The sequence below is a fragment of the Elgaria multicarinata genome, chromosome 21 (assembly GCF_023053635.1).
Source record: "Elgaria multicarinata webbii isolate HBS135686 ecotype San Diego chromosome 21, rElgMul1.1.pri, whole genome shotgun sequence".
Lineage (NCBI taxonomy): Eukaryota > Metazoa > Chordata > Lepidosauria > Squamata > Anguidae > Elgaria > Elgaria multicarinata.
This window is the reverse complement of record NC_086191.1, coordinates 10,954,154-10,981,968: the sequence shown is the minus strand read 5'-3', so window position 1 is coordinate 10,981,968 and position 27,815 is coordinate 10,954,154. Positions and strand designations below refer to the sequence as shown.

Here is a 27,815-nt window from a genome sequence, read left to right as displayed (position 1 = left end):
CCAAAAACGGTGCCACCGAAATGACTTACCAGGGGCAGGTATCTGAAAAGAACTGCTCTGGTACTTAGGGACAGTTGGTAAGCTGTGTGAAATAAAAATGAAGCCACCTTTTCCTGGACCTAGTCTGTCCTAATGACTATTATCTCCTAGGCATCAGTTTATCTATCAGGTGCTTGACTCGAGTACCGGAACGTTCTAAACCACATGAGTACATGCAGCTGCCGCTTGATGGTGTCGCTTGGTTTTTAAGCTCAAAGAAGCAAAATCATTGTTTTGGTTGTTTTGAACACAAATGCTGTCTTCACAAGTAATTCTTTAATTCTAAATTCACAAGGTGGGGGCACCCATATGCTTCTGTATTCCTTGTTTCAGGGTGCCCCGCAGGGAGCGTCTCTCCTTTGCAGCATCAAGATGGTTGGCGTCTTGCCAAGTGCGCCAGGCGGGCCCTGACAATATTTTGATGTTTTCTTCTTCTGTGTGGAAATATCCATCTGCGTGAGCAGCTTGGCAATTGCGTTTGGAGTTTTGCAGAGCATGTGTTTTGGTGCAGGACTGAGTCCCAGAGGGGGCTGTGGGAGATTGCTTGCCTTAATTTTCTCTGTCACATGAAGTGCTGTTCAGGGGACTGCAGAATTGCACGCAGTGAACCAGCCGGCTACTAGAATCATTCTTGAACTGTGGAGGGTTAATCATTGTGCTAACTCGATTCAGTATCCCCTTTTGAATAATGTCACAGCTGAAGTTGGCAGTGGCAAGTTGCTTTGATGTTGTGTATTTAAATTATGGAAGTTTCTAGGGGGAACTTTCTAGGCAGAGCGGGAGTGCAAGTGAAATAAATACATACATATTCACCAGGTGCAAGAAAATGGTCTGGCAAAGATTTATACAACATGAACATTGCACATTTTTTACTCAAATGGAAGTTGTTGTTAAGAAAGTCTGGCTTTATTTATCTCCTTCATTCTCCCTCATTTAGTGAAGTAATAAGCAGCCTAGGTTGAGTGCTGCAGTCTGTAACTTTGAATGATTGTAACATAGTATGTTGCATACACAGTTTAAAATCATAAATAAATGAGGATGAGTCACGCTCACTTGGTAAGGGAATATCCCCCATGACCTGTAGTGCTGAAATTTTCTTAGGGTATAGAATAAATAGGCTTATAGACAAAGACACTCTGACCAGTAGAGAAATGGAACATTGTGGGTGTTTTCTCTCCCCTCCTCACAAATAACAAGCCCAAAGTGGCTACATTGTGGATTCATGTCTTGCATGGTAGCTAGAGATAAGAAATTTAGCAGCAAACTATTCAAAGGCTGTTTGAAGACAAGAGAAAACAGAAAAAGGAAGAGCATCACTAGTACACCTGTCCCTCATGATGGGGCGCATGAAGTGCGCCTGAAATGCTTAAGGTGTATTTTATGCTCCCATCATGAGGGAAAGGACTACCAGTGAACACTACCTCCCTCAGGATTTCCTTGTTATCAGGAGTCTGACATGCCTATTATCTAGTATTAAAGTACCAGTGGTCTGTTTGAGCTTGCCGCTTTTGGAACAGAAACACACAAGTGTTATGTTTTTCTGGGTCAGGTTACTTTGGCCTACACATAACTGATGTGGGCAAAAGGGGGGGCACTTACACCGCCATGAGCTTCTTGGGGAAAAGTTGGATATAAGTAAGTGTGTGTGTGAATGAGAGAAGACATGTAGATAACTTTTAAAGAAGTGTGTATATTTAAATATATAGCTAGATGCACATATATATTCACACTAAACAAACACACACACATGTGTGTGGTACACACACACTCTCACACACAGTTATTTATGTATTTATTTATTTTGATCCTGCCTTATATATAACCGTGAAAAATAATTTTACGGCCTGTAGGTCAAACGTCAGGGTTTTTGAGGCTGTGTGTGGCGTGGAAGGACCAAAACGCTTAAGGTACTTTCAGTCCACCCAAATTTGCTTCATGGGTATCGCAACACTCCCTCATGACTAGCAGGGTTTGAAAATCCCCCCCCTTTTTTTTTTGGGTCCTCGGTCAAAATGTGAGTCCTGAAAATTCCCTCAGAACAGGAGTTCAGTTTCCCTCACGGAATGAGGCAAATTGCCCAGGGCATGGAATGTTGTGTTCTGAGGGTTCCGTTGCCTCTGCAGTTTGGGTTAGTTTGAGGGGAAATGAGGGGAAATTTCATCAGCCAGGAAGGTGTGTCTATGCCAAGTGTAAGCCAAATTGGGTAGTATTACTATTAACATCCAATAAACAGTCACTCGAATCATACATCTAATAAAGCGGACAGCGTCCATGAAACTTTATGCCAAAATAAATATGTTCAGTCTTTATGTGCCGCAAGACCTTTAGTTGTTTTTGGATGGCCAAGATTTATTATCCTTGGCCATCTAATCTATGACCCTTGCCCATCCAATTTTGTTTTAACCTTTATTCCCCTGCTCTTCCATTTTCACACCCTTCTTAACCCACCTGAAGTTTGAGAAGTACAAATAGTTCAGGCGGATTCTAGAAAGCGTGGCGGAGGGAGGCGAAATGATAATAAAAAACCCAAGCGTGACCATTTCCCCCTGATTATTTTATTAACATGCTAAAAGAGTTAGTCCTCAAAGCAGCTTTGGCAATGCCCCCGTGGTGACGCCATTTGCCGTTCGTGGATGGATCCGCGGAAGAAGGTGATGTAGCGAACTGGTGCTCAGTGCCGTGTAGTGGTTTTCTTCAGTACAAGTTCTGGTGCAGGCTGGGCCTTGAGCACAGGGGGTATAAATTTCATAAAGAACAGCTCTCTCCTGCTGGTGGGAGGGACAGGGTCAAGGTGTTGTGCTGAGGCCTTGTCACACTATAGGATGGACTTGGAACTTGGTAACATGTGTAAATTAGCAATGATGGAAGGATCTTCCTTCCTGTTTCCCCCCCTAGGAGAGAAGATCTATTTCAGGATCTTAGCAACTTGTTCGTTTAGCTCAGCCATCAACTATTTGGACACGTACATTATCGTTCTTAAATCAGATTGCCTCGCTACTTTTGAACCTTAGCAACTGTCTCTTCATTAGCTGCTGGGATATGGTATCAGAGAAGTTTTCCTAAGCAAAGCTCACAAGAACCAAGAAATGCATGTGTCAGGCCTGCAAGCGCTGAGCTTACACGGTCAGACGTTTCTGAAGAGCTTAATCTGGAAAAATAAGGTAGACTTTGCAAGAGATCAGGGGTTAGAATGTGTGGCAAACCAAGTGGCACAAAGTTAGGTGAGATTGACCTGTATATTGTGTAGTACGATGCTCTTTTGGCAAATTCTGAATTTAACGGGCTTGCAGCTGACCTCTTGCAAAGCATGTGTGAATCACAAAGATATGCCCTGGGAGGGAGCAGGACCTTCCCTGATGAGCAATAAGGCTCATATGACAAATTCATTTGCAATTGGAGTATGTATGTTTAGTGCAGATTATTGCCCTGGGCGGGAGCAGGACCTTCCCTGATGAGCTCATATGGCAAATTCATTTGCAATTGGAGCATGTATGTTTAGTGCAATTTCTTCAGCTTTTAATATGCTTGCCCACAATGTAGGGGATAAGAGTAGATAATTTCCTTACTCTCTACACAAGCTTGTGTTTGGAATGGGGATTCTAGACATGAGTTAATGGTTGTGAATATTGAATCTGGGTTCTAGTTTAGACTGAGTTGATGCAGATCAGTATTTTATAGGGCAAAAGAGCAAAAGTAAGTGTCCATTGCTCCTGCTTACACCGCCTCTGGCCTATGGAAGCTCCTGCCCTAATAAATTTGCTATTGTTCCAGGTGCCTCAGGACCTTTTGTGACATTCATTCTTACAACTGAAGCAAAACAGCAGTAAGTGTGAACATGACAAATGCAGAACAGGGTTGAAATCTGATGAATCTGTTTAGAATCACCAACTTGCAGTTTGAACGCTCCGTCTTACGGACTTCACAAGGTGCATTTGGGTGGACGAGGAAACTCATGCGTCTCTTCTCAAAGGAGGCATTGGTTCCGAAAAGGGGTTTGAATTTCATACCATGGCATGAAACATTTCTGAGTGCAAAATTCGCAAAATGAGTTCTTCCTACACACACACACATGAACGTTCATAGGGTTGCATCTCCTTTGCCATTTTTTTAATGGGAATTGCTCCACTTATATATTTATAGGGGTGGTGGTTTTAAGTTTTCATCCTTCAGTTCATACTGCATAGCGAAGTACCTAACTGGCCAGTGGGAAGATGAAAAGGGAGGCTGCCCTAGAAGTATAAGGTGGCCCATAAAGCCACCCTTGAGTGCCAGGCTAGTTTTAAAAGAGTTGACATTTTCAATGAATTAAAAGTACGTATGCAAGTCCAGGAGCGGTTATCCTCCAGCTTCCTGTCCCTAGGTTGGCCTGCCTGCCTTACTATGCGTCCCCAAAACATCAATGGCTTTCTGTGAAGGACGATGCTTCACTGCTTTATCATGGCTATTGGAAAGTGAGAACACTCTCGTGGGTGGGTGGGTAGTTGCACGAGCATTAAGGAAGCCCCTTTGTTATTCTGGAGAGAGTCCAACCCTCGCCCACCCCAAAAACCCGACCCTACTTGGAATATATTACAGTACGTGCAAAAAAAAAAGCAAAAAAGACCTCTCGCCCCACTTAAGAAGAATGGGGGTAGGATAAGAAGAAATCGAGTGAGCCAGGCGGTGCTAGGAGAGTTTCTGGGGCAGGAGCAAGGAGAACAGGAGAGAGCAGAGTAGAGAGGTGGTTCTCGCACCGTGGCTGCTCAGGAGCTGGGGTCCTTTTTCCGTTTCTGGAAGCGTCGGAATTTGCCTTGAATGGCCAGGGCAGCCTTCTCGGTCTCGGGCGCATTCAGGTCAATGTCTATTTCCTCTTCTTCTGCTTCCACCTTCTTGGCGTTTCCAGCTTTGTCTGTGTGGAGAACCAGACAGACAGTGTAGCCGTTAAATACAGTAAGAAATGGCATTATAACACCCACACCCACAGTGCCAGCTCCAGGTTTTGGAGGGCCCTTGGTAAAGCCACCCTCCATGGCCCCTGTCCTTCAGTAAGTCTACCATCTCACCACTATTTTCACCAGCTCCTCCTCATGGCTCCCACTTGCTTGCTTGACAGGCAGGGAGCAAGTAGGTCGTGGAATCTCCTGCTCCTCCTCACTACCATGGTTGTCTGGGCCAGGGAGAAAGGCAGGTGAAGAAGCAGGTTGCAAAGCTGAAGAGGAGCAAGTCCAGGGGGTTCTTATCCGTGACCTGTGATGGGATGTGGGCCCTTGACGCCGGTCCTGTATAGCCAATTCTGTGCAATCGCACTTGGCCCCAACTATAGAAAAACCAGCTGAGTGTCTACGTTTTGTCTCAGCGTTGACCAAAAGGCCTTCATTTTTGTAGGTTTGGCAAGCAGTAGTCTGCTATCAGCCTAGCACCCACCATAAAGATGGAATGAGAAGGAGACAACCACAGCAGACTCTGCCCAGCACATGAGGGATGGGAGAAGGATTGGTTCGGTGTGCATTCTAATGCAAACACGTCTAATTTCACCCTTTCAAACCAATACAGGAACTGAAACTCAGTCACTGTTTGAAATTTCCCCTCTAAATTTTGCCCTAGAGTTCTCTCTGAGGGGAAAAGTGCACATTTATTCCAGGCAACAACCTAGCGGTTTCTAGAGCGCGCCATGCACACACCCCACCTTAGTTGCAAAAAGAAAGAAAACAAAGGGTCTTTGAAATACACACAAACCAGAAACCAAAAAAGGATCAAGCCTCTTCCATGTGTTTTAGGTAGCAGCCCTTCACAACTGGTGCAGGGTGTGTGTGTGCTTTTGCACCTGGATATTGGTATGAGAGTATAAAACGTAGCAGTAGAAAGCACTGTCCCCTCCCTGAAGACATTCACAACCCTCAGGGCCTAGAGCAATAACTAGAGGTGGACGGGGCAGCACGGGCATTGTGTAACCTAGCAACCGGAAGCCTATAACATGGAGCCACCATCACTGCAAGGACAGAAAGCATCGCAGCCTCCAGGTTGCCTAGCAACCACTCATTGATGGGGTCAGAGTACCACTCATTGCTATATTCCCCCCCCCACTCCTTCTTTCTTAATTTTCCATGAGTGCCAGTCCTCTTCTCTGCCCCCAATCTGGTGTGGGGCAACCAGGGGGTAAGGATGTGTGTAGGAGTTGGAAGTGAGAGGTGTGTGCAGACATATGATTACTAACAGATGGATACAGAGTCTAAAAAAAATAGAATATAGGAAGTTGCTTTATACTGAGTTGGTCCATATAGCACATTATTGTCAACACCAGCTTTCCCCAACCTGTGTCCTCCAGATGTTCAAAATCACCTAGCTGCACCACTGGAGGCAGGGACGATTGCATGAGAAAAGCCTGGCCAGAAAGCACCCGAAATGCGCAGGGATCTATCGTACCCTTCCAGGCCACCAATTAGAGCAATCGGTTCCTTATTTGTGGTTGAGCAATTGGAGCCATCATCTTGGAGCAGTGAGCTGGCATGCTCACCACCAAAGGGGATCCGTTGGCAGATGCATCGTGTTCTTCTCCTTGCCTCTCCTGCCTTGCTGTTATTCCATGATGCCGGTCGCTCCCTGCCCTTTCCGCCTGTTCTCTCATTACAGCAATTTCCCCAAGTGGCATTGAGTGCCCCGGGTTGGGCCTTGTCGATCTACATCTCTGTCTTTTAGCACAGCAGCAACTCCCTTTCATGAGGCCTACTGGAAATACTCGGGCAATGCTCACTCCTGGCTAGCAGGGCTCGGATCGGAAGGGGCTTCTGGGAGACCCCAGTGCGGACACTGTGCTTGGAACTGATCTGGGGGAGGCATGAACTCAGCCCCAAGCACTGCTAAATGACAAGTCCTCGACATGTGGTAAGCTGGTTTGGTCCTGCAACAGAGCACAGGGAGAGCCTTGCCTTGGGTGGCAGAAATGGGGGTCCAGAACCTCTTTCGGCCCCAGGCCTAAATTCCATTTCAGAGAACCTTTCAGGAGCTGTTTTCCAATGGTGGGTGGGGCCAAAGCAAAATAGGTGTGGCCAAAGCAAAAGGGGCGGACCCCCAAATACATAAAATACCAGCATATTGTAGTTTTAAGCTGTTCCTGTTAATAACGAAGATTTAGCAGAGGCATTAGGAGAACCAGTGAGGTGTAGTGGTCCGAGCGTTGGACTGGGACTCAGGAGACCTGGGTTCTAGTCCCCACTCCACTGTGTAGCTGACTGGGTGACTTTGGGCCAGCCCTTGGCTCTCAGCCTCACCTACCTCACAGGGTTGTTGTGAAGGTAAAAAGGAGAGGAGGAGGACTATGTAAGCCGCCTTGGGTTCCTTGCGAGAGGAAAAAAAGTGATATAGAAATATAATAATAAATAACAAACAATAAAATGTCTACCTTTTAGAAAGGGGGGAAAGCTACACAAAAGCTGGGGAACCGCTAAACGACCAGTGGTTAGTGCTAAATTAGGACCCCAGGAGAGAGCGCTCCCCCACCGTGCATCTTATTATTCTATACCTCCGAATTGAAGAATAGAAAAGCATTGGTTTATGTATTTCGATAAAGATCCCCCCCTTTGCGGGATGGTGCTAGTTGGATTGGCAGAGAACTTGGCAGCGGAGAGAGAAGGAGCATGCCAGCTGTCTCCACTCACCTTTCTCCTCCTGGCCAGGGATCTCACTGGGGGACGGTGACTCATTGGAGCTGAGCTGGAGGGAGGAAAGACGGGGTGGGAGAGAGAAAAGGGCACGGATTAGAACATGCTGTATTCGGACGGGCGGCCTCATTTGCCTCCAAGCTCCCCGTCATTCAGACGTCCCTGTGTGTGTGTTGGCTTGTCAATGTCACCCGGGAGAGAAGCTTCCGGAACAGCTGTCAGGAGGGAAGGAGAGAAACTTTAGACAGGGTGGGTGTATTGTACCCAGCACCGACGATGCGTTGACCTCTCTACATCTTTTCTTTTCTTCTTCTTTGCAGGACTGTTTTCTGCTCTTTTTGTATGCCAAGCACTGGTCACCAGGATGGTTCCTTTTGGAAAAAGCTATAGGAAAAGGCAACTAAAACTACTGGAACACATTCCATGTGAGCAAAACCTAAAACATATTTGAGACTTTTTAGTCAAAGGGATAAAATAAATGAGTTGGGGGACATGAATGAGCAATCCTGGGGAATGAAGGAAAGTCCACCATGTCAGGCCCAAACTGTACATACAAACATGAAGGGTCTCTAAGGTCATCTAGTCTGATCCCCTTCTAAGGCCATCACATGACAACTTTTAGTACAATAAGCAGTAGCAAGAAGGGAGCATTTACTGCTTTTTGTTATTTCCCCTAATCCAAATCCTTCCTCCCCCAACACACACACACACACACACACACTTATTTTAAAAAAGTTAAAGTTCAACATTTTAGGTTTTTTAATTTAAATTGTCTTGTTTACTAAATGATTTTAAACTGAAATATGAATTTTAATACTAACAGAATGTTAAGTTCTGCACTTAGCTCTTTAAGAGGGAGCACTTCCTTGTGCAATGTGTAATAATTTAATAATTTAATAATGACTGCCTGAGGTTGCAGCGCTGGACCCTAATCTAAGATGGCTTTTAAAAAGAACAAGCAATTTCCCTCAAGAAAACATTACAGAATCTTTTCAGGATTCTGGCCACATCATTCTGCTCCACTCACCCCACCCCACCCCGCCCCCTACTAGCTTTCCCTTCCTTCTGGGAATGCTCAGCTTACAATGGACTGGGGGCGGAGGTGTCCCCCTGTATTTTGGGTTTTGTCTGTCTGTGTTGTGGACACTTTTGGCATTCATCCCAGTTGCATTTAATTAATATGATTTCTCCACTGATGTCACACTTCTGCCCCTGGCGACATTTTAAAATAACTTCTCAGTGTGAATCAGGAAGTGACCTATCCAGACAATGAGACGATCCTTTCTATTCTTTCTCCCACAGATCTATGTACCTCCTCCTCCTCCATCTTCACCCATTCCGTTCAATTCCCCCTCCCACTTGGTTGACAGTTTTTTTGCCCTGACACACAGTCAACATTTCATGCTGTTGCATTCTTATGGGGCCGTTCCCCTCTCCAACACACACCTTTGTTTCCCCACTGCCAAGATTTTTTGGGTCTCTAGAGAATTTGGGATTACTCTGAATCTGCTCCTACGTTTCTCTTGTACACGGCTGGCGTAATAATTTTGCCTCCAGATGCCCATCCCAGATTCAAATCGGAAACAGAGGGGCGGATTAGGTGGCTCTACAATGGATAGGTCTATTCATTCGTCTTTTGAGCTAAATGGAACCTCCATGTTCAGAAGCAGTCTATCCTGGAGTATATCCCCTGCTGAGGAGAAATGGTGGTGGGAAGGCGGGGGCTGTTACCTTCCCGTTGTGCTTATGAGCTTGAGGTGTTAGCAGTCCAGAAGGCTTGCTAATTTAGAGAGGAAGCAAGGCATCCAGCTGTCCTCTGTTGGAAGCAGAACACTGGGCTAGGTGGACCCAGCAACGCACTACTTATGGCTGTTGTCCACATGCAGCAGGGCCGGCCTATTGGGGAGTGTTTTTACAAAGAGAAGGGAAGACAGTTCAATGGAATAGTGAGGAAGCCTGCAGCTTGGATGGCAGAGGGCGCCCCTAAGGAAGACCCGGGGGGGGGGGGGGAGTTGCAGTGGAGGATTAGAAGGCAGTGTTATCTGGGGTGAGGAGAAGCGACGCTACGGCCCAAACGTGGCTGGCATCTGCTCTCTACAGTGGGGGAGGTGCCGGGAGGGGGGCCAGAAAAAGAGGCAGCCAATGCTGCAACCCTCGCCCGGTTTCCCTGCATGGGACGCGCAGGAGAGTTGCGGCGGGCCTGCCTGCGCGTGCATGCATGCATGGGGGCTGCAGCATTGCAGCATCTGCTTCTTTATGACACCCTAGTGGGTGATTAAGCTCTAAAGCAGCAATTAAGCCCCTGCTATGCAAACCTCAGCAGTGCTGAGGAGGAGCGCAGCGGGAGAAGCCCTGCGGGAGAGAACGGAAGCAGGCAGGGGGTGGAACAATTAGCAGTTGGGGAGGGGGGGGGCGGTGGAAGCGGGAAGGGGGTGTCCAGCAAAGGGCAGCTTGGGATTTGCAGGGTCTTGAGTGGTGTTGGAGGAGGTTTCTGACACTTAAGGATGTCAAGAATGGCATACTCCACAGCTATTACAGATTTTCTAGATGGATATAACAGGCCCTGCCAGGTCATGCTGCTGCTGCTATATTATTATTATAGCTATGGGGCTGGTATATAAGTGTAATAAATCATCATCATCTTTATTGGCACCATTTGTGTGTATGATGCTTTACAGCAGGCTACTCCAAACTGGTGTCACCCCCACTGCACCCCACGAACCTTGCAAATAAGTCCTCCCAAATAAGTCAGCACCATGTACATTGATGGTGCTATATAAATAATAATAATAATAATAATAATAATAATAATAATAATAATAAATAATAATAAGTTACTAGTCCTGGAGTTCCTCTCCCTTATTGAGATCCTCTCCCTTATTGCCACTGACAGGTAGGGACCATACAGCAAAGGCCAAGAGTGAATTCACCGCATAGTGTATAAACTCACAGAGGTCTGTAAAAGAATCTCCTCTCCTTCCCAAACTTCCCAAGGGGCTAGGTCCATCTCCCTAGCATTGCGGGTCAAACGGCAAACTCCGAGAAGAGTTGGAGTAAAGCATCCAGATATCTTTGGCTATTACTGAGCCCACGAGCAGATCCTGCAGGTTCTCTTTGCCCCTCAGCCCACTGCTTTCCACAGATACATTAATTGTGCAAGCTCTCCAGTCCTGCTCAGATGCTCAGCGGCCTCTAATCTGCTTAGTTTGTCTCGCTGTCATGCGACCGTGCCTTCCAAATCTTGTTATCTGCCTGGGATGAGGATACCATATTTTTCTCTCCAGCTGGCACCGAAAAACAGTGCCCCTGGCCAGGCCACCTCAGAGCACCCGACAGAGCACGCAGGGCGGAGCGTGGCCCTTCAAATGAGAGCCGCCAGAATCTGGGTGGAATTCTGTAGGCCCCATTGATAATTCCATTTTCTCCACCCTTTGCCAGATACAGAGGATCCGGTGCCAGGAAAGAAACAAAATAAATAAAATCCATCTTCCTTACCGTTCATGGGCATGAATGGTAGGCTTTGCACAAGCTTGAAGTGTGCCATCTGAGGGCTTACGTAGCAGCCACGAAGCTGCCATTTTGTATTTAATTCTTCTGAAATGCCCAGAGAGCTTTGACTACTGGGCAATATAGAAATTTAAGAAAGAAAGAAAGAATATTTCCCACAATGCCCCAAATAGTGCCGCATTGTTGGAAGGCATTGTGGGAAATGCAAAATGGTGGCTGCTGAAACCCTGGTAGCTGCCTGTGGATGCCAAGCCTTGGTGCCAAGGCTGCAGGAATGATTTGTCACAGTCTATGCCTGTTCTTTGCTGCATTGCATGGGAACAATGCTGCATCCTTAATTCCCCCCCCCCCGTTATTTTCCGGCACCGCTCCCTAATCAATTGCAATCCCTATTTTTGCTCAGCAAAGGCTCTGCAACGCAGGATGCAAGCACCACATTCTTCCCAAATGTCCATCGAGCTCTGCTTAAACCTCTCCAGTGAAGGAGAGCCCAGCACCTCCTGCGGCCATCTGTTCGACTGTCAAATAGCTCTTACCCTTAAGCGGCTTCTCTGAACACTTGGCCCAAATCTCTATTGCTCCATCCTGCCCTCTGGAGCAATAGAGACCACATCTGCTCCATCTTCTACCTGACAACCATTCAGATATTTGAAGACAGCTATCATGTCTCCCCTTAAACTTCTCTTCTCTGGGGCAATCATCAAACTCATATCTTTCAAGTGTTCCCCATCGATAGTGGTGTGCAAGCTTGTAAAGAGAGAGGAAATCTACAGTCACACCTTCCTTATCGTTCCCGTTATCTCTGATGCTCAGGCGGTGAGTGCTGCTGCTTATGTAGACAAAATGGCACCACCCAAGAGGCTTGGGAGGACCCCAAGATTTGCAGAAGTCTAAAAAAAACTTTTGGGGAGGGCAACATAAGGGAAAGAAACCTGCAAAACAGCCCAATGAATACTTAGCATATGCTTGGTGTGCATCGAGTGTTGACTTGACTGTTGATGGAGGAAGAAAACTGTGGGGAGGGTAAATGGAATGGAGTATCATGGAGTAGGGCATGTCTGGCTGGAATACTGAACGGTAACGCTACACTGCAACGTTTCTTTCAGGTCTCACTTGTGAGTTTTCCACTGTAACTGTGGGCTTTTCTACATGCGGGATTTACCATACACTCGTCATTCCCTACTCGTGGTTGTTTACGGGTTCTTTAGACAACGTTGTGACCCTCCAGTTTTGCTTCTGTGTCTAACTGGCACTCCTGGTGAGTTTTTTCATTAATGGCAGGGGAAATGTGGCATTGAATTGTGAAAGCAAAAACACCTGATTTCCTCTGGTGAATCTGCGTTATTCTGCTATACCACAGCGCCAGCTAGAGGTTATATAGCAGAAAAGCAGACAAGAAAACGCTCCTTGCGTAGTGCTTGGCTCTCAATTCTGCGACAAAACCGAAAGTAGATTAACCGCCAATTAACAGCCCCACATAGAAAGGCTGTACAAATGAAAAGTTTAGAGGAGTTTTATCGCAGAGATGCCAGGGGGCAGAGGGACACCACCCTGTGCCCATAAGTAACCACAGCTAAGAGCAGTTTTCAATTGTTCCTGGAAGTTCAGGGCTTGCGACAGTCTAAGCTACAGGGAAGCTTGTGTGCCATTACAAGTGTTCTCAATTGAGGAATACACCGCATGATGATAAAGAATCAAAAGGCTTCCTCACACAACCCATTTTGGAAAACTGCTGTCCCACATGAGAGGGGGCTGGGCGTGGCCTGGCGTTCCTCTCTTTCAAATAAAGGTCTCTTTTTGTTTTCCAAACACATCTTGTTTTCATCCTTGAGTTGTCTCCAGAAATAGCTCATGGGATCATCTTTGTTTTCATCCCACCACGATTGTGTGTGTGTTTTCTTCCCCCCACTGGGTCACCGATGGGCTGCACATCACACGCAGAACCAGCTGTTTTCTCTTCCTTTTTTTTTGGTCTCCTGACAGTGGCAGAAGCTGAGCCCCCTGCTGCGATAATATCAGCCATCGCCCGTCTACGTCCGTCAAGGACAAGCAAACAGTAGGCCATGGAGAACGGAGGAGGAGATCAGGGGGACTTGTGTGCTAAGAGCAGAACTCTCGGTGATGGAGCAGAGAGGTTGAAGCACCATCAACACCTCCCCCCCGCCCCCCCGCTATCATATATATTCAGTAGGTGGATCTTCTTGTTTAAACTACTTCTATTTAACTTTGGCTTGGCGTGCAGCAGCCGAGAGGGGCTACAGTTGTTATTTGTAGACAGCCTGTGTAACGTAGGGTTGGAGAGTTGGATTAGGGCCGGAGAGAATTGGGTTCAAATCCCCCCACTCAGCCATGAAGCTAATTGGGCGATCTTGGGCCAGTCACTCTCGCTCAGTCAAAGCCACCTCACAGGGTCGTCGTGAGAATAAAATGGGTGTCGGGGTAAGGGGAAGAAGCCTGAAAGCCATCTGGAAGGACAGGATAGAAGTGCTGCTGCTGTTTTTCATCAAAATTGTGTACAAAAAAAAAAAGTGTGCATTAGGAGAAACGTGTGCAAATTTTCATGCAAGCTTTTAAAAGAATATTCTCGTTTGGAACACACTGATCAGTCAGCTAAAACTCAGAACGCTTCGTCCGCCAGGATCTCTTTTCATCGGGTGACAGTCTTGTTTTACAGCCATCTGAGCCCCACTGCCCTCATTGCACCGGTGAGTTCCATAAGTTTGAATTCACACTGTGCAAATAAAAGCTTCCTTTTCCTCAGCGCTGGACTGAGACAACAGCCTGTGTCCCCTTTCTGCCCTGCCCTTGCGTTCCCATCTCTGTCTTTATACCCTAGAACCTTCCATTTACAAGGACGGGGAACCTCCAGACATTGATGGACTATAACTTCCACCATCCCTGACTGCTGGCTGGGGCTGATGGGGGTTGGAGTCCAACCACATCCATAGGTTTCCCCGCTTCTGCTGCATCTTTGGAGCAAGCTTTGAGTGCTTGGTGAGGAAAAGAGGAAGGAGAGAGTTTTCACAAAGCCAGCTTCTCCCTCTTCCTTTGAGCACCAGTGCTGTTGGTTGGTCCTTTACCTTCTGTCCCCCCTGTCACTGTTTGTGTGGGTCCCCCTCCCCCAGGTGCTGCTGCCTATCAACAATTTTCACCTCTTGCAAGGAACCCAAGGCGGCTTGCATGGTCCTCCTCTTCCTCTCCATTTTATCCTCACAACAACCCTGTGTGGTAGGTTAGGCTGAGAGTCAGGGACTGGCCCAAAGTCACCCAGTGAACTTCCTCCTCCTCCTCCTCCTTGCTCCCACTCGCTTGCTTGACAGGCAGAGAGCTTGGGAACAAGCAGGGCGTGGCATTTCTGGCTCTTACTTCTCACCACAACCACCATCTGGGCCACAGCAAGAGGGAAGCAAACAAGAAAGTTACAAGAGTGAAGAGGAGGAGGAGGAACTCCAAGGAGATTTTGTTCATGGGCCCCTCCTGGGATGTGGGCCCCTGGCAAGGGCCCGGCCATGCCTACCCTGGATGCTTGCTCTGGCCCTTAAGACAGAGCCTGATCCAGGAAATGTGCTCCTAATCTCCTAAGGCTGCCACCTTCTGTCCAGTTCCGTAGATGTCAGTCTCCCTTCTAAATAAACACAGGGAGCTGCCTTTGGGGACCATTCTTCTATCTAGCTTCAGATCAGCTCTCCGGAGATTTAGAGAGAAGGGGATATTTCTACTTGGGGATGCTGGGTATTGAACCCGGGACCTTGTGCTTCCAAAGCCGGTGCTGTACCACGTAGCTGTGGTTCTTCCACTAAAACAAACCTAAGATTCCAGCCCTCATGGTCCTGAATAAAGGCTTGCTTTCAAATAGGAAGCTGCCCTTTACCGAGTTGGAGCATTGATTCATCAAGCTTCAAACATCAATTTTCCCCAACTACAAGGCAGATTATCCCGAGCTATGCTGTCCAAGGTGCTGAATCCTATCTCCCAAATGACTGAAACCTAGAGCGGGTTCCAGGCCCCGCTGACATTGGAGGCGTTAGCCTTCACCGGGCATCTCACCTAGCCCTGCCTGGAAATGTCAGGGACTGAAGCCTTCTGCATCCAAAGCAGGTGCCCTACTGCTGAGCTACGGCCCTCTCTGCAAGTTCAGAGTTGCACCATAAGTCACTGGAAAACATCAACAACAACAACCCTGCAGGTGCTCCCTGTGAGCTTTCTTAAAGACAAGAGGGTATAGCGTCCTCTTAACATTTTGCAGATGAAAAGGGAGCTGCATTTGCAACGCTCCAGCCCATATGCCAAAGATCGCCACCCTCCCATCGCCAAAGTTTTTCTATTTTGCCCACCGCCTGCTGTCTGCACCAACCCATCTTCTTCCACCGTCTAAAAGCTAAGGAAGCTGTTATCCAAGGAGACCCTAGTAGAGGGTGAGGTTAAAATTTCCCTACAACTGATGATCAACAGCACAAAACTGACCAGGTTTCGCAGCGTGCTGAAACAGCAAGCCTGCAAGCCGCCTTGCAGGGTTGGGGAGTTCGTTTGTTTTTGCATGTGCATCGATTTGAGCGCACGTTGGGCACTTTTATTTATTTATTGCATTTCTATACCACCCAAGAGCTGAAGCTTTCTGGATGGTTCACAAAAATCAGAACCATAAAGTACAATTTAAAATATAAGACGTGAACAACGATGCAAAAACACAACAGCCAAGTACAATATCGAAGTACAACCAGAAGAAAACCGAGCAGATGCATTGGTCAGAGGTTTATCTTCTAGGGACAGAAGGGAGACAGAGCTCAGCCCTGGGGAAGGACAACTCTATGAAGCCACACTAACAATGATTTAACAAGGCAACCCTCCCAATCCAGTTTCAGGTTTTGGAGGGGCCCCTCCCTTCATAAGTCTACCTTCTGACAGGGTGGGGAAGCAGCTGTCCTCTGAATGTTGTGGGTTTCTAAGTCCCATCATCCCCAACTATTGACCATGCTGGCTATGACTGATGGGAATCCAACACTATAGTGTGGGCTACAGTTTCCCCATGTTCCTTTACAGCAGGACTCACCCTCCAGAGGTTTTGAATTCAAACTTCCATTATCCCTGACCATCAGGCCCATGCTAGCAGGGGCTGATAGGAACTCCCTCATTCCTGCTTTGCAGCCCCCAGGGCAGGGGCAGGATGTTTTTTGGCCTACAGTAAAGCAACGAATGGGACCCTTTCTCCCCCGCCCCAATGGCAAGATGCATCATACTCAAAGGTGGTCATGTTATTTGGGCCCTTGAGGCAGAGAATCAAATTTCCCCTCCCTGGCCATAAAAATACCACAGCCCTAAAGGAAATAACGAACAATAATTCACTGCCTTTTGCCAACACTTGAAGCCAGCTGCCTGAGGTGGCCACTTCCCTCTACCTAAGGGAAGGGCCGGCCCTGCTGGAGAGCTTCTCTCTTGCCCTGGACGTAGCACCCCCACATGGCAAGGCCCACCCTGTCCCTCTCTTCGAAAACGTTCTGCCTTGATGATTTCTCCCCGAGGCGCTGGGCCTTCTGTCTGCCTTTGCTGTTGCTGAGGCAACCGCAGGCCATCCCATAATGTACTCAATTGCACACACACACATGAAGAAGAAGAAGAAAAAGAAGAAAAGAAGCATATGCTCTAGTAATCTCCTAAGAAAGAAACAGAATTGGGTGGGGGTAGAGATAGAAAAGAAAGCTGTTAGAGGGCTGAGGAGCTTTCTCCCATTTTTTTGGTCTATGGGGGATTAGCAAAGCGCAAACAAATGTAACAGGAGAGAATTCAGCCGGAATTCGTGGGGGCAAAATATTTTTGGGTGGAGAGGGCAGGACAGGGGAGAGTGGACAAGACCTCTGTCATTTGGGAGTCATTGACCACCACGACTTTCTCTACCTCTCAGGAGGCCTCGGCAAGGGCAGGCCTGGACAGAATTGCTAGGCCTGAAAACCCGCCCCAGAACTAACCACTCTGATGGTGCCAGTGGACGGTTGGTGTCTCTGAGTTTCAGTCAGAACCAGTCAGTTCTGGCTGGTTCTGACTGAAAGCCGGAATAGATTCACCACTCCAGCGAAATCAGAGCCACCAGCCTCCCCTGCCAAACGGGGAGCCATCTTCTGTGGGGCCTACTGTCACATCAGTGTGCATAATTCTGCAGTCTTTAGAGACCTTGCAGACCAAATTTGGCTGGCTGTTCCAAATCAATATAGGAACATAAGCCTTCCCTCTTTCTGCAGCTCCTGGTCCCATGCACCACTCTTCTCCATCTATTCTCTCCCCCCCCCTCCCCTCTCCCCCCCCACCCCCACATTTTTTCTTGCCTTACATTCCCCCCTCTGACTTTTTTTTTGGACCGTTCTAGGGAACCAGTGAGGCGCAGTGTCAGTGTCAGACTAGGCTTTTTGGAGAGACCGAGGTTCAAATCCCCACTCCGCCACGAACCTCCCTGGGTAACCCAGGAGCCAGTCAATCTCTCTCTGTCTAGCCTGCCTCACAGGGTTGTTGTGAGGATAACCCTCCAGGCCTTGACTAAAGCAAGAACAGGACTGTCAAAATCTTGAAGGGGGGGGGGAATTGCTCCAAGGCAGCTTTGAATAATAGGATGGCATAAATAGGTCCGTTAATACTCTATCGCTAGCCCAAGGGGTTGCGATGGAAGAAGGATATAAAATGCTAAGATGGTTATAAAGCCAACAGTACACCTCTGGACAAAATAGGCAGTGTATTAAATCACAGGAGTGGAGAATTAATAGGTGAATGGAGGGCCAGGTGTGTGGGAACAGCCCTTCCCGTGCTCTCCCAATAGCCGGTCTATACACAATAAGGGCCACACTTAGAGGACAAGACGGAACGTGTTGTGGGCTTCACCCAAGGTGCTTAGAGAGTCTCTCCAGCCGGCTTGAGCATGTAAGCCAAACTGCGTGTGACTGGGACTGTGCTGAGCTTTAGAATCATAGAATCGTAGAGTTGGAAGGGGCCTCTAAGGCCATCGAGTCCAGCCCCCTGCTCAATGCAGGAATCCACTTTAAAGCATCCCGGAAAGATGGCTGTCCAGCTGCCTCTTGAAGGCCTCTTGTGTGGGAGAGCCTACAACCTCCCTAGGTCATGAGTTCCATCGTCATACCGCTCTAACTGCCAGGGAGTTTTTCCTGACGTCCAGCCAGAATCTGGCTCCCTGTCACTTGAGCCCGTTGTTCCATGTCCTTCTCACCACCATTGTCACCAGCTGCTACCGTGGCTCATCCTCTCTCTTGTCACGGCTGCCGCTTGCTTGCTTGACAGGCAGGGAGCACGTTGGCCTTGGCAACTACCACTCCTCCTTCTCACCAGCACCATTGCCTGGGCCAGAGTGAGAGGCAGGTGAACGAGCAGGTTGCAATGGGGAAGAGGAGGAGCAAGTCCAGGGGGCTCCCGTCAGTGGGCCCCTGCGGGGGTCTGTGCCCTCAGCAGGTGCCCAACCATACCTACAGTTGATGCCAACCCTGTCCTGGGGAAAAGTTCCAGAACCCAATCTGGGAGGAAAGTTCTTTTTCACTACCAAATATGGCAAATTCACAACCAAAACCAACACTTCTCCCCCAGTGTCCATTAGAATGGATTACAAGCCACCCTCCCCATTCCTGCACTTCTTCTCAGGCCCTTGGCCTTGCAGTTAAATCTGCAAAGTGGATACTGGCCCCACAAAGGCCATTGCTCATGCATCGGTTAGTTATGGAAGGGAAACCTGTGCCGGCTCTTCTCCTCACCCCAGCCTTGTTTAGAAAAGGTTTCTTTCCTATTCGCCACGAGGCGATCTCGACTCACCAGAGGCGAGTGAAGATGGACAAGCCCCGGGGCCTAGGCCTTTCGTTGCAGGTGCCACGGGAGGAGCCGCATCCCCATCTGATAAAGAACAGACTCTGGAAGGGTGCGAGGAGCTGGCAAAGGTTGGCGTGAGCCCGTCTTTAATCAGCGGTGTCCATCTGGAATGAGGGCTGTGGTGCCAATTCCCAGCCCAGAGCACCAGCTAGGGCTCTCGCCCGGCCTCTCCAAGGCAATTAACCATGATTAAGCATCCGCCTTCCCCTGCTCACGCCTAAATGGCTCCTGTCAACCCCACTTAGCCAGAGCCTGCCTCAACAGCTCTTTACAGGAGTTGTTTCTTCCTTTTCCCCTCCTGCAAAAGAGGTTTTGCAGATGGGCTGAGCACCAGAAGGCTCCGGGTGAGTCGGAGGCTGCCCAAGTCCAGCACGAGTGCCTCCAGTTTTGCCGCAGAACTGTTGAGAGACCTTTGCAAGTGGAGTTTGCAGGATTAGAACCAGGGGGTGGTTGTCAATAGGCCTGGGCTCATGAATTGATTTCCCTGCAGCCTAGATCTATTCCATAGAGCCCTGGTATGAATGAAAGGGTTCCTTCCCTCCACTTATTTGCCACACAGGGGTGATTTTCACGGGGGATTGTCAGCGGGGAGGGAAGGCTTAATTCTCTCCCTCCCCACATCCTGCAACTCCCCCTTCCGCAAATCTCCCCCCCCCGGCATGGCAATTAAGTGTGGGGGAGGGAAACTCCCCCCTCTTGTTTTGGGATGATCTGGGGCAGGGTGCAAATTAATTGAAGAACGCAATTTATTTGAGATTATTTGAATTGGCTGGCTTTGCCTCCTGTGAAATTTAAATAAAAACCTAGTCATACTTTCTAAATGTGCAAAACTCAATTAGCCTGTGTATTAATTAATTAATTAATTAATTAATTAATTAGGCAGCTTTGTGTCCTGAGTGCTGGGGCCCAAATCATTTCAGGGCTGAACAGTGCCTCTGATTAGAATGTACGAAGAGCTGTCCTGCCGCATCAGACTGAAATTCTGTCCAACCCAGTATCCTGTTTCTAGCGTTGGCTGGCCAGGTGCCTCCAAGAAGCCCCCCAAGCATGAAGGTAGCAGCCCTGCTCTGTAATTCAACCTTCCCCAGCCTGGTGCTTTCCGGAGTTGATGGACTAATGCTCACAACATCCTGGCTGGGTAGGATGTGAGCTGTAGTCTGACATTTCCAAAGGGTACCAGGTTGTGGAAGGCTGTGGTAGTTTGCCCCACAGTATTCAGAGAATAGCTTAAATAGAACCTCCCTAGATAGAGGCAGGTTATCTTTGTATATCAGTTGTTGGTGAACAAAGGGAAGGGAAACATTCCTTGACTTCATGCCTTTGCTTGCAAGCTTCTTGGAAGCATCTAGAGGCATCATCGTTTGCCAACATTGGAGGCAACATTGGAGGCATCTGGTTGGCAAACATTGGAACTGGGACATTGAGGAGAGTTCGCCCAAGCAAGTGAGGCAGCTGGTGGCATGGAGGCAACAGCCTTACTCCTCGCTATTCACCCTCTAGCAGCCAATGGTATTCTCAGATAGATTGCTGTTAGAAATGGGGTTTCCATTTAGCTATTTTGGCCAACAGCCACTTATAGTGGAGGCTAGTGGCCCTGATTTCAGCGGGGTTGTAAATCCGTTCTGCATTTCAGCCAGAACTCTAAAGGAGTGATCCAAGATGCTGGAACTTATTCCCAAAAAATACGTTCAGCACCTTGAATTGTGCCTTTAGAGTTCTGGCTGGTTCTGACCAACACCTGGAACAGATTCACAGCTCCACATGAATCAGAGGCACCAGACCCAACTGGCTGTTGAACTATCCTTTCTAAATCCACCTAATCTTTTTATTGACTTGTTTGTTAGGGCTATCACCCCTTTCTTAGGGAAGTGAGTTCCACATGTTAACTGCATGCCCCCCCCCCCCGCTGAAGTGCTTTCTTTTTTATTATTCTGCCCCTACTGCCACTGAGCTTCAGAGAGTGACCTTAGAGTTCTTCTAGTAAATAGATACATCATAAGACAGTGTGGTGTAGTGGTTGGAGTACAGGTGGCTCTGGTTCAAGTCCCCATTCAGCCATGAAGCTCACTGGAGGACTTTGGACCAGGCTCTTACTCTCAGCCTGCCCTACCTCACAGGGTTGTTGTTAGGATAAAATGGAGAGGAGGAGGAGGAGGAGGACCATGCAAGCCGCAACAGAGAAAAAAGGTGGGATATAAATGTAGTTTTATACATATCCGCTCTCACTCACATGGCTTCTTTGCACAAGAATTGCTCACCGCATCTTCTCTACCCTTCTCATTCACAGATAAGGGGATCACTTCTTCCAGATTTGGATCATGCACGCAGCAGGATTTGATGCATGCTTCAGAGTAAATAGCGCATGCACTTGGACCAGTGCGCACGCATGCAGAGCGAAGGAGCCAGCTTTAGCGCCCAGGGACAGCTTTACGGATTATGAGAAACCGGATTCAATTAGGTACACATTTGAGTCTCTTTCTCTCTCCTGCACACACATTCATGTATGCGCACACATGGTTTTAATTTCTGCTACACACAACTGTACCTCACTTTTGCATAGATATAGAATGGGAGTATTCTGTGTTTCTCTCTCTCTCTCTCTCTTATACACACACATACTTCTCCAAGTTGGACCAGATGCAAGAGGAGACATGGTTACTATACCTTTAACATCAGTTGTGCAGAAGAGGAGTGGATTTCCCCCCAGCCTTTGTTACAAGGTGGAGAAAAGCTGCACCCTCCAGAATTCCCTCTTCTAAAAATATATATATCTTTCTTTCTCTGTTTAACCAGTCCATAAGATCAGGTTACCCAAAAAAAGAAAGTGTGTAAAGAGGGATCTCTCTCTTTCTCTCTCACACTCTCACACACACACACCTATACAAATACCATATTTACAAATGCGCTCCCTCTGTGTCTAATGCACATTTATTTATTTATTTATTTTATTACATTTTTATACCGCCCAATAGCCGAAGCTCTCTGGGCGGTTCACAAAAATGTACACACACACACACACACACACACACATCTTTATCCTGCAGTGCTGAATGTCTCCCACAATCAGCCAAAGAGCAATTCTTCCTTCTCTTTGAAACCTTTCTCTCTCTCTCTCTTTCCCTCTCTCTCAGACACAATCACAAAGTTGGCTTGCGTGCGCTCTCTCTCCCCCCTCTCCTTTATCCGTCCCTCTTGCCCATAGACGCATCAAGAGCTCAGTCCGTTGCACAGGGAAGATGAGATGCGTGGGTCCATCACACACACAGGCTCACACAGTCAGTGGGATTCCACAGTGACAGTGGTGAAGCGTGCCTGTCTGTCTTCCACCCCTTCAATATATTACACAAATAAGCATCAAGCTGTCTGTCTCACTTTTTGTCCAAACGCTCTCCCATGCCCAGTCCATCACCCTGATGCCTCAGTATCCCTTCTGCGTCTCCATGCCACGCCACCTGCCCAGAGGATGCCACAGCATCCCTTGGAGAGGGGGACAGAGACATCCCCCCCAAAAAGCCTAGCCCACCTCCATCCCTCCCAAACCCCTGCATCTTCCTCTCACCTTACTCATGGCGCTTGCCGGGCTGGTGGTGGTACCCAAGGTCTTGCTCCGGCAAAGATGTTCTGGTCCTCCCTCTCTTGTTCACTCTCATTCACACACTGGTTTTCTGCCACCTCTCTCTCTCTCTCTCTCTCTCTTCAGCTCACTGGCAGATATAGCATATTGCTAGACTCAGAGATGCCCGGCACTTTGAGTGGCAGGTGCAGGCAGCCAATGGGAGGGATCCCTTGCTTCTGCTGCATTCGCAAAACTGGGTTAACACAGTGGGATTTGGTGGTAGTAAACAGAAGGATTTCTTTCTCTCTTTCTTTGGGGGGGGGCGTGCACAGCCAAATGCTGCCTGGTTGATTCCCCCCTCCCCTTTCAAGCATCCCAACTAGGTTTCTTTCCCCCATTCTCCATTGGCTTCTCCTCCTCCTTTCTGAAACCCAGCGCTTGGCGATTGCAAAGTGGTATCACCTTTGAGAACGAGTTCGTTTCACGCGTCCAGAGGCTACAATCCTGTGTGTCCCCCCCCCCTCCCCGCTTCCCCGGCCTTCCCCTCTGTGCATCCAGCAATCTGCTCAGAGGATACCAAGAGGAGGAAGCTGTGGCTCAGTGGGAGAGCAGCTGTTTTGCATGCAGAAGGTCCCAGTTCCATTCTCGACATCTCCAGGTAGAGCAGGGGGTGAAATCCTCTATCTGAAACCTTGGAGAGCGGTTACTGATCAGTGTGGACAATACCAAAACGCCCACCCTGGATGCCGGCTCTGGTAATCAAAACCATGGTCCCAAATCCTTCCACACAAAAATCCACTCCTGGTTTCCCCCCTCCCTGGTGCTCTTTTTCAGGAACCTGTTTTTACTTTTTGGGGTGTGTGTGTGTGTGTAGGGGGAGCTTATTAGTCGTGGGTATCATTAAACTGTGGACAGTCACAAACGCTTTCCGATGTACCCAAAGATCTACCAGTAACTCCTGATCCATCTTCTTGGTTTAGAATGTCACCTGTAAACATGTACCGGAAAGGTATGACAATTTATGTCAGTCGTTGTCTGTATGAAAGTGGCCTTAAGGGGCTAGGAAACTGCGTCAAGAAATTTTTGAGCATAATTTACATCCTTTGATTCAAAAGAATTTGTCCCAAGAAAGCAGAAACCCGTGTGTCTAGGTTCAGGGTGTCCCAGGTTCAAATCTTCGCTCAACCCATGAAGCTAACTGGGCGACCTTGGGCTAATCACAGTCTCTCAGCCTGACCTACCTTACAGGGTTGTTGGGAAGATAAAACAAGGGGAGAGAGAACCGTGCCTGCTGGTTTGAGTTCCCGGGAGGAAAGTGGGGATGTAAATGTAATAAAATAAAAATGTAACAATGAATAGCGATATTCTTTAAAGCAGCCTTCCTCAACCTGGGGCGCTCCAGATGTGTTGGACTGCATCTCACAGAATGCCCCAGCCAGCTGGCTGGGGCATTCTGGGAGTTGTAGTCCAACACATCTGGAGCGCCCCAGGTTGAGGAAGGCTGCTTTAAAGGAAGAATCTTACAGGTAGGGACATAGGAGAAAACTACAACAGAATCAAATGAGTTTGTATTTCAATGAATTCGACCCAGGGCCCGATTCTCATGGATTCCAGGGACTTGTGGGCCTTTTTTTTTTTTTTACTGTCTGGAATTTTATGCCAATTTCGTGATAGAAAAATATGTAAAATAAAAAGGACTGGTTGATAACGCACATTAGGGATTGGGCGGTTTGTGCATCTTTGCAGATGAAAATTCGGGCAAATGCGAATTTGTGCAAATACAGGAAACTGGGGAAAAAAGACTCCTCACAACCCATGAGAGCAAAGCAGAATGGATTTTTCAAAATCCATCCATCTCTACTTGCAGGTGAGCAATGGCACTTATATTTACCACGTGTGTATAAAAATAGGTACCTGTGTGTATTTTTTATTCTTCTAAATTAATATTTTATTGTTGTGAAAAAAGCTTATTTTAAAATCATTTTCAAAGCTGATTGTTTCATTGGGGAATGTAGAGGATCCAAGGGAAGCTGTGTTACATAAACCAGGAGATGTCAAAACTGCTATTCTGCCTTTCCTCTGATTGTACTGATGAAGTCTTTGCTCTTCTCCCCTGAAATTCAGTAAACATGTTAATAAACAGAAAGCACATTGCTGTGCTCTTTGCAGTGTGGACTAGGCATGTCTACTTAGAAGTAAGTCCAACTGAGTTTAATGGGACTTAATCTCAGGCAACTCTGTGTAGGAATGCAGCATTAGTTGCTGGGGAACATGGGTGGGAGGGTGGCCACTGTGTGAACAGAGTTCTGGACTAGATGGACCCAGGGTCAGATCCAGCAGGGCTCTTCTTGTGTTCTGAGGAGGAGGAGGAGGAGAAGGCTACATGTCAAAAAAATCAGCCATATTGGCCATCAGAAAAAATATGATATAGTGTAATACTTTTACTAGGCCAACTCAAAGATCACAAAAAACGTGAAAGCTTTCAAGATCTGTTTGTCAGGCAAGACGTTACAAAAGTAGGCTGCCAAGGGGAACAGGAGGGAGGAAAGGCAGGCTGGGTGTTGTAGTCAGGACGCCTGCATAATCGGAGCCTTAAGAATCTCTGGGCATCCCATCTGCACCTTGTGGATCATACTGTGGGCCTACCTTCAAGGGGTGTTGCTAGAATCGCAGAGATAATGGGCTTGAAGCACCCTGAGCACTGGAATTGTGGCTTTATACACGCTGAGTGTTGTTTGATGTCTATGTCGAAAGAAGCGAGGCAGACATGACGTTTGGGGGAGGGGGTGTCTCAGTCGATTTCTCATGCCCTACGACCACCTCCACCCTGCATCTCAGTTTTTCTTTTGACATCTTCTGCACAATGTGCCGTGGCCCATTTCGAGCTGATCAAAGGCCTTTATTTTTGGTGGTTCCCCCCCTCCCACACAGCTTTCCCCCTCATGTTTAATTGAAAGCCAAAGAAGCAGATGATGAAAAATTAATGTGGCCCAGCCCGACCCGGAGAGAGGCAGGCAGCAGACAGAGACAGAGAACTCTGGCTCCGTTCAGCTTCCTACGCACCAAAGCACAGCCTACCCCCACCCATCTATGGACAACAGAAGCAGCAAAAGTAGAAGGAACTGGGAACTAGGAGCCAACTTCAGCCTCATTTGGAACAGGAAGTAGATGGTTCAGCAGTTGCAGGCCTGTTTGGCAGGCCAGGGAGGAAGCCCCAACCCTGGTAAAGATGTCGCCTGCCTTTGTCCAGGGTACTGAAAGAGTTCAGGAGCAGGGGGTGCAAATTCTCTTCGCCCCAAATCCTAGAGCCAGTGCTATGGATAGTATTCATGGTTAACTAACTTTGGCTTCTTAGCATGGCTGGTTTCACGCAATGTAAGTACGGCTTGACTGGATGTTCTCTAAAAAGAATAAAAAATAAAAATGGTTTGTTAACCACAAGCAACCCACAAAGAGAACCCCTGGTTTGTTGTCAGATGGTGAACTGTGGGTTGTTGTGTTGTGTGAACGCATTGTGCTCTGAGCAACGGGCCCTCTCCTTTCTTATTTTTAGAGTTGCAGTTCCACGTCTGGAGGGCACCAGGCTGGGGGAAGGCTCTGGTCTGCTCACAGTTCTTGACCGGGTTTTTGGTTGCTGAAGCTAAGCTTATGCTCAGAAACTGAGCGTATGATTCTCCTCCACATCATGCTCCCACCACCCCATCAGCATCAGGAAGAAACACGGCCGGCGGTGCGCAGTGTGGAATTTCATGCCCCTCTCCAATCCCAGCAGTGCACCCAGCTGGCGTGCACATCAGCGGCTCCAATTATACACCCACTGGTGAGTTTGCAGCGATGCGTTCCCACCCCCATGCAGCCAGACCCAGTTCGTACACTCGGAGAAAGCGACTTACGCACGGGCAGAGACACAATTGCAGCCCCACACCCTCCCTCCCCTCCCTCTGCCTTTTTTTTTTCTTTTGCATCCTCATCATTCTTGAGTCATAGAGATGTACAGCAAGGCACACGCAGAATCACATCTCCTTTGCCAACACAACCAGGGGTGTACACAAAAGCTTCCTTTCCCCCCCGGCCATTGCAACCTGCTTGTCCACCTGTCTCAAATGTCCTGAGAATCGTCTTTAAAAAGGCAGCAAGTTTCTAGCCCTTAAGGTCGCAAAGGGTCGATTGTGAAACTGTGTGCCTGGCAGAAACTCGGGCATCAGAGAGTGATGGAGAGATGGGTGGAAGCTGAGTGGGGGGTTTCAGCACCACCTGGTGCTTTTAGTCCTTGCAGAACATATGAACAGGGTGTCCTGGCCCCAGGGCTGGCCAGCCATGCCTTTGTAAGGCAAAGCGCTGGTCAGCAGCCCAGAATGGTTCACGGAGGGGGGCAAAGGGTCCTTTTGAGAGAATCCAGAATCTCTCTGCGTTTTTGAAGGAGAGCATGGAGGAGGCGACCCATTCCTTTCTCAGACACCACCCCCACCCCCTACTGCGAAGAGAGCATCTAAGTGTGCAGGTGAAAAATGGCAGATTTGCACTTTAGAAGAAACTGAGACAGGTCAGAGACATTGGTCTCTTTGGCGTTTCCCTTAGGATGGATCGTCTTGGCGTTCTTTGTTTTTTGTCTCTCATTAGGAGGTAGTTCATTGTTCTCTCTCTCTCTCTCTCTCTCTCTCTCTCTCTCTCTCTCTCTCTCTCTCTCCCCGTTTGTGCAAAATGGAAAGCCAGATGCAAGTCGTGCTATCTTACAGTCAAAATGCTTGGGATTTATGCTGTTCTACAGCCAAAAGGCTTCAAAGTGACATACAAGGAAGTTCAGATCCACAGTTGAGAAACAAAGACAATTTTTTAAAACCCTTCAGCAATGTGGACAGCTCCATTAGAGTGCTGACTGAAACCCAGAGTGGATTCACCGCCCTACTGACATCGCAGCCCCCCTGACCCCCTTTGCACCTCTGGGCGTCTTGCTTCAGTGTGTCTCTTCCTGCTCTAGCTCAGCCTCCAAACAGCCTTCTACAACCTGGTGCCCTCCAGATGTTTTGGACTACAATACCCAGCATTCCCAAGGTTGGAACTGATGGGAGTTGCAGTCCAATCCTTCTGGCAGGCACCGATAGGCCAAGGTGTCCTCTGACTTCCGCTGTTTATGTCTGCCTCCCCACAGAGGTTCCTGCGTCCCTCTTGCCCTGTCCTTCAGTTGGCAGCCACCCAGCCCCAACCTTCACCTGGCTGGACCT

General features: G+C 48.1%; 1 protein-coding gene across 1 annotated transcript; it reads right to left on the bottom strand.

The window, feature by feature from the left end:
- Positions 1-4,298: 4,298 nt before the first annotated feature.
- Positions 4,299-22,727, bottom strand: PCP4L1 (Purkinje cell protein 4 like 1). Its single transcript, XM_063145883.1, has 3 exons — positions 22,597-22,727; positions 7,674-7,728; positions 4,299-4,927 (listed from the first exon to the last, which is right to left on the bottom strand). The coding sequence occupies exons 1-3, from the start codon at positions 22,603-22,605 to the stop codon at positions 4,782-4,784; spliced, it is 210 nt and encodes a 69-aa protein (XP_063001953.1). The 5' UTR covers positions 22,606-22,727; the 3' UTR covers positions 4,299-4,781.
- Between the last annotated feature and the right edge of the window lie 5,088 nt (positions 22,728-27,815).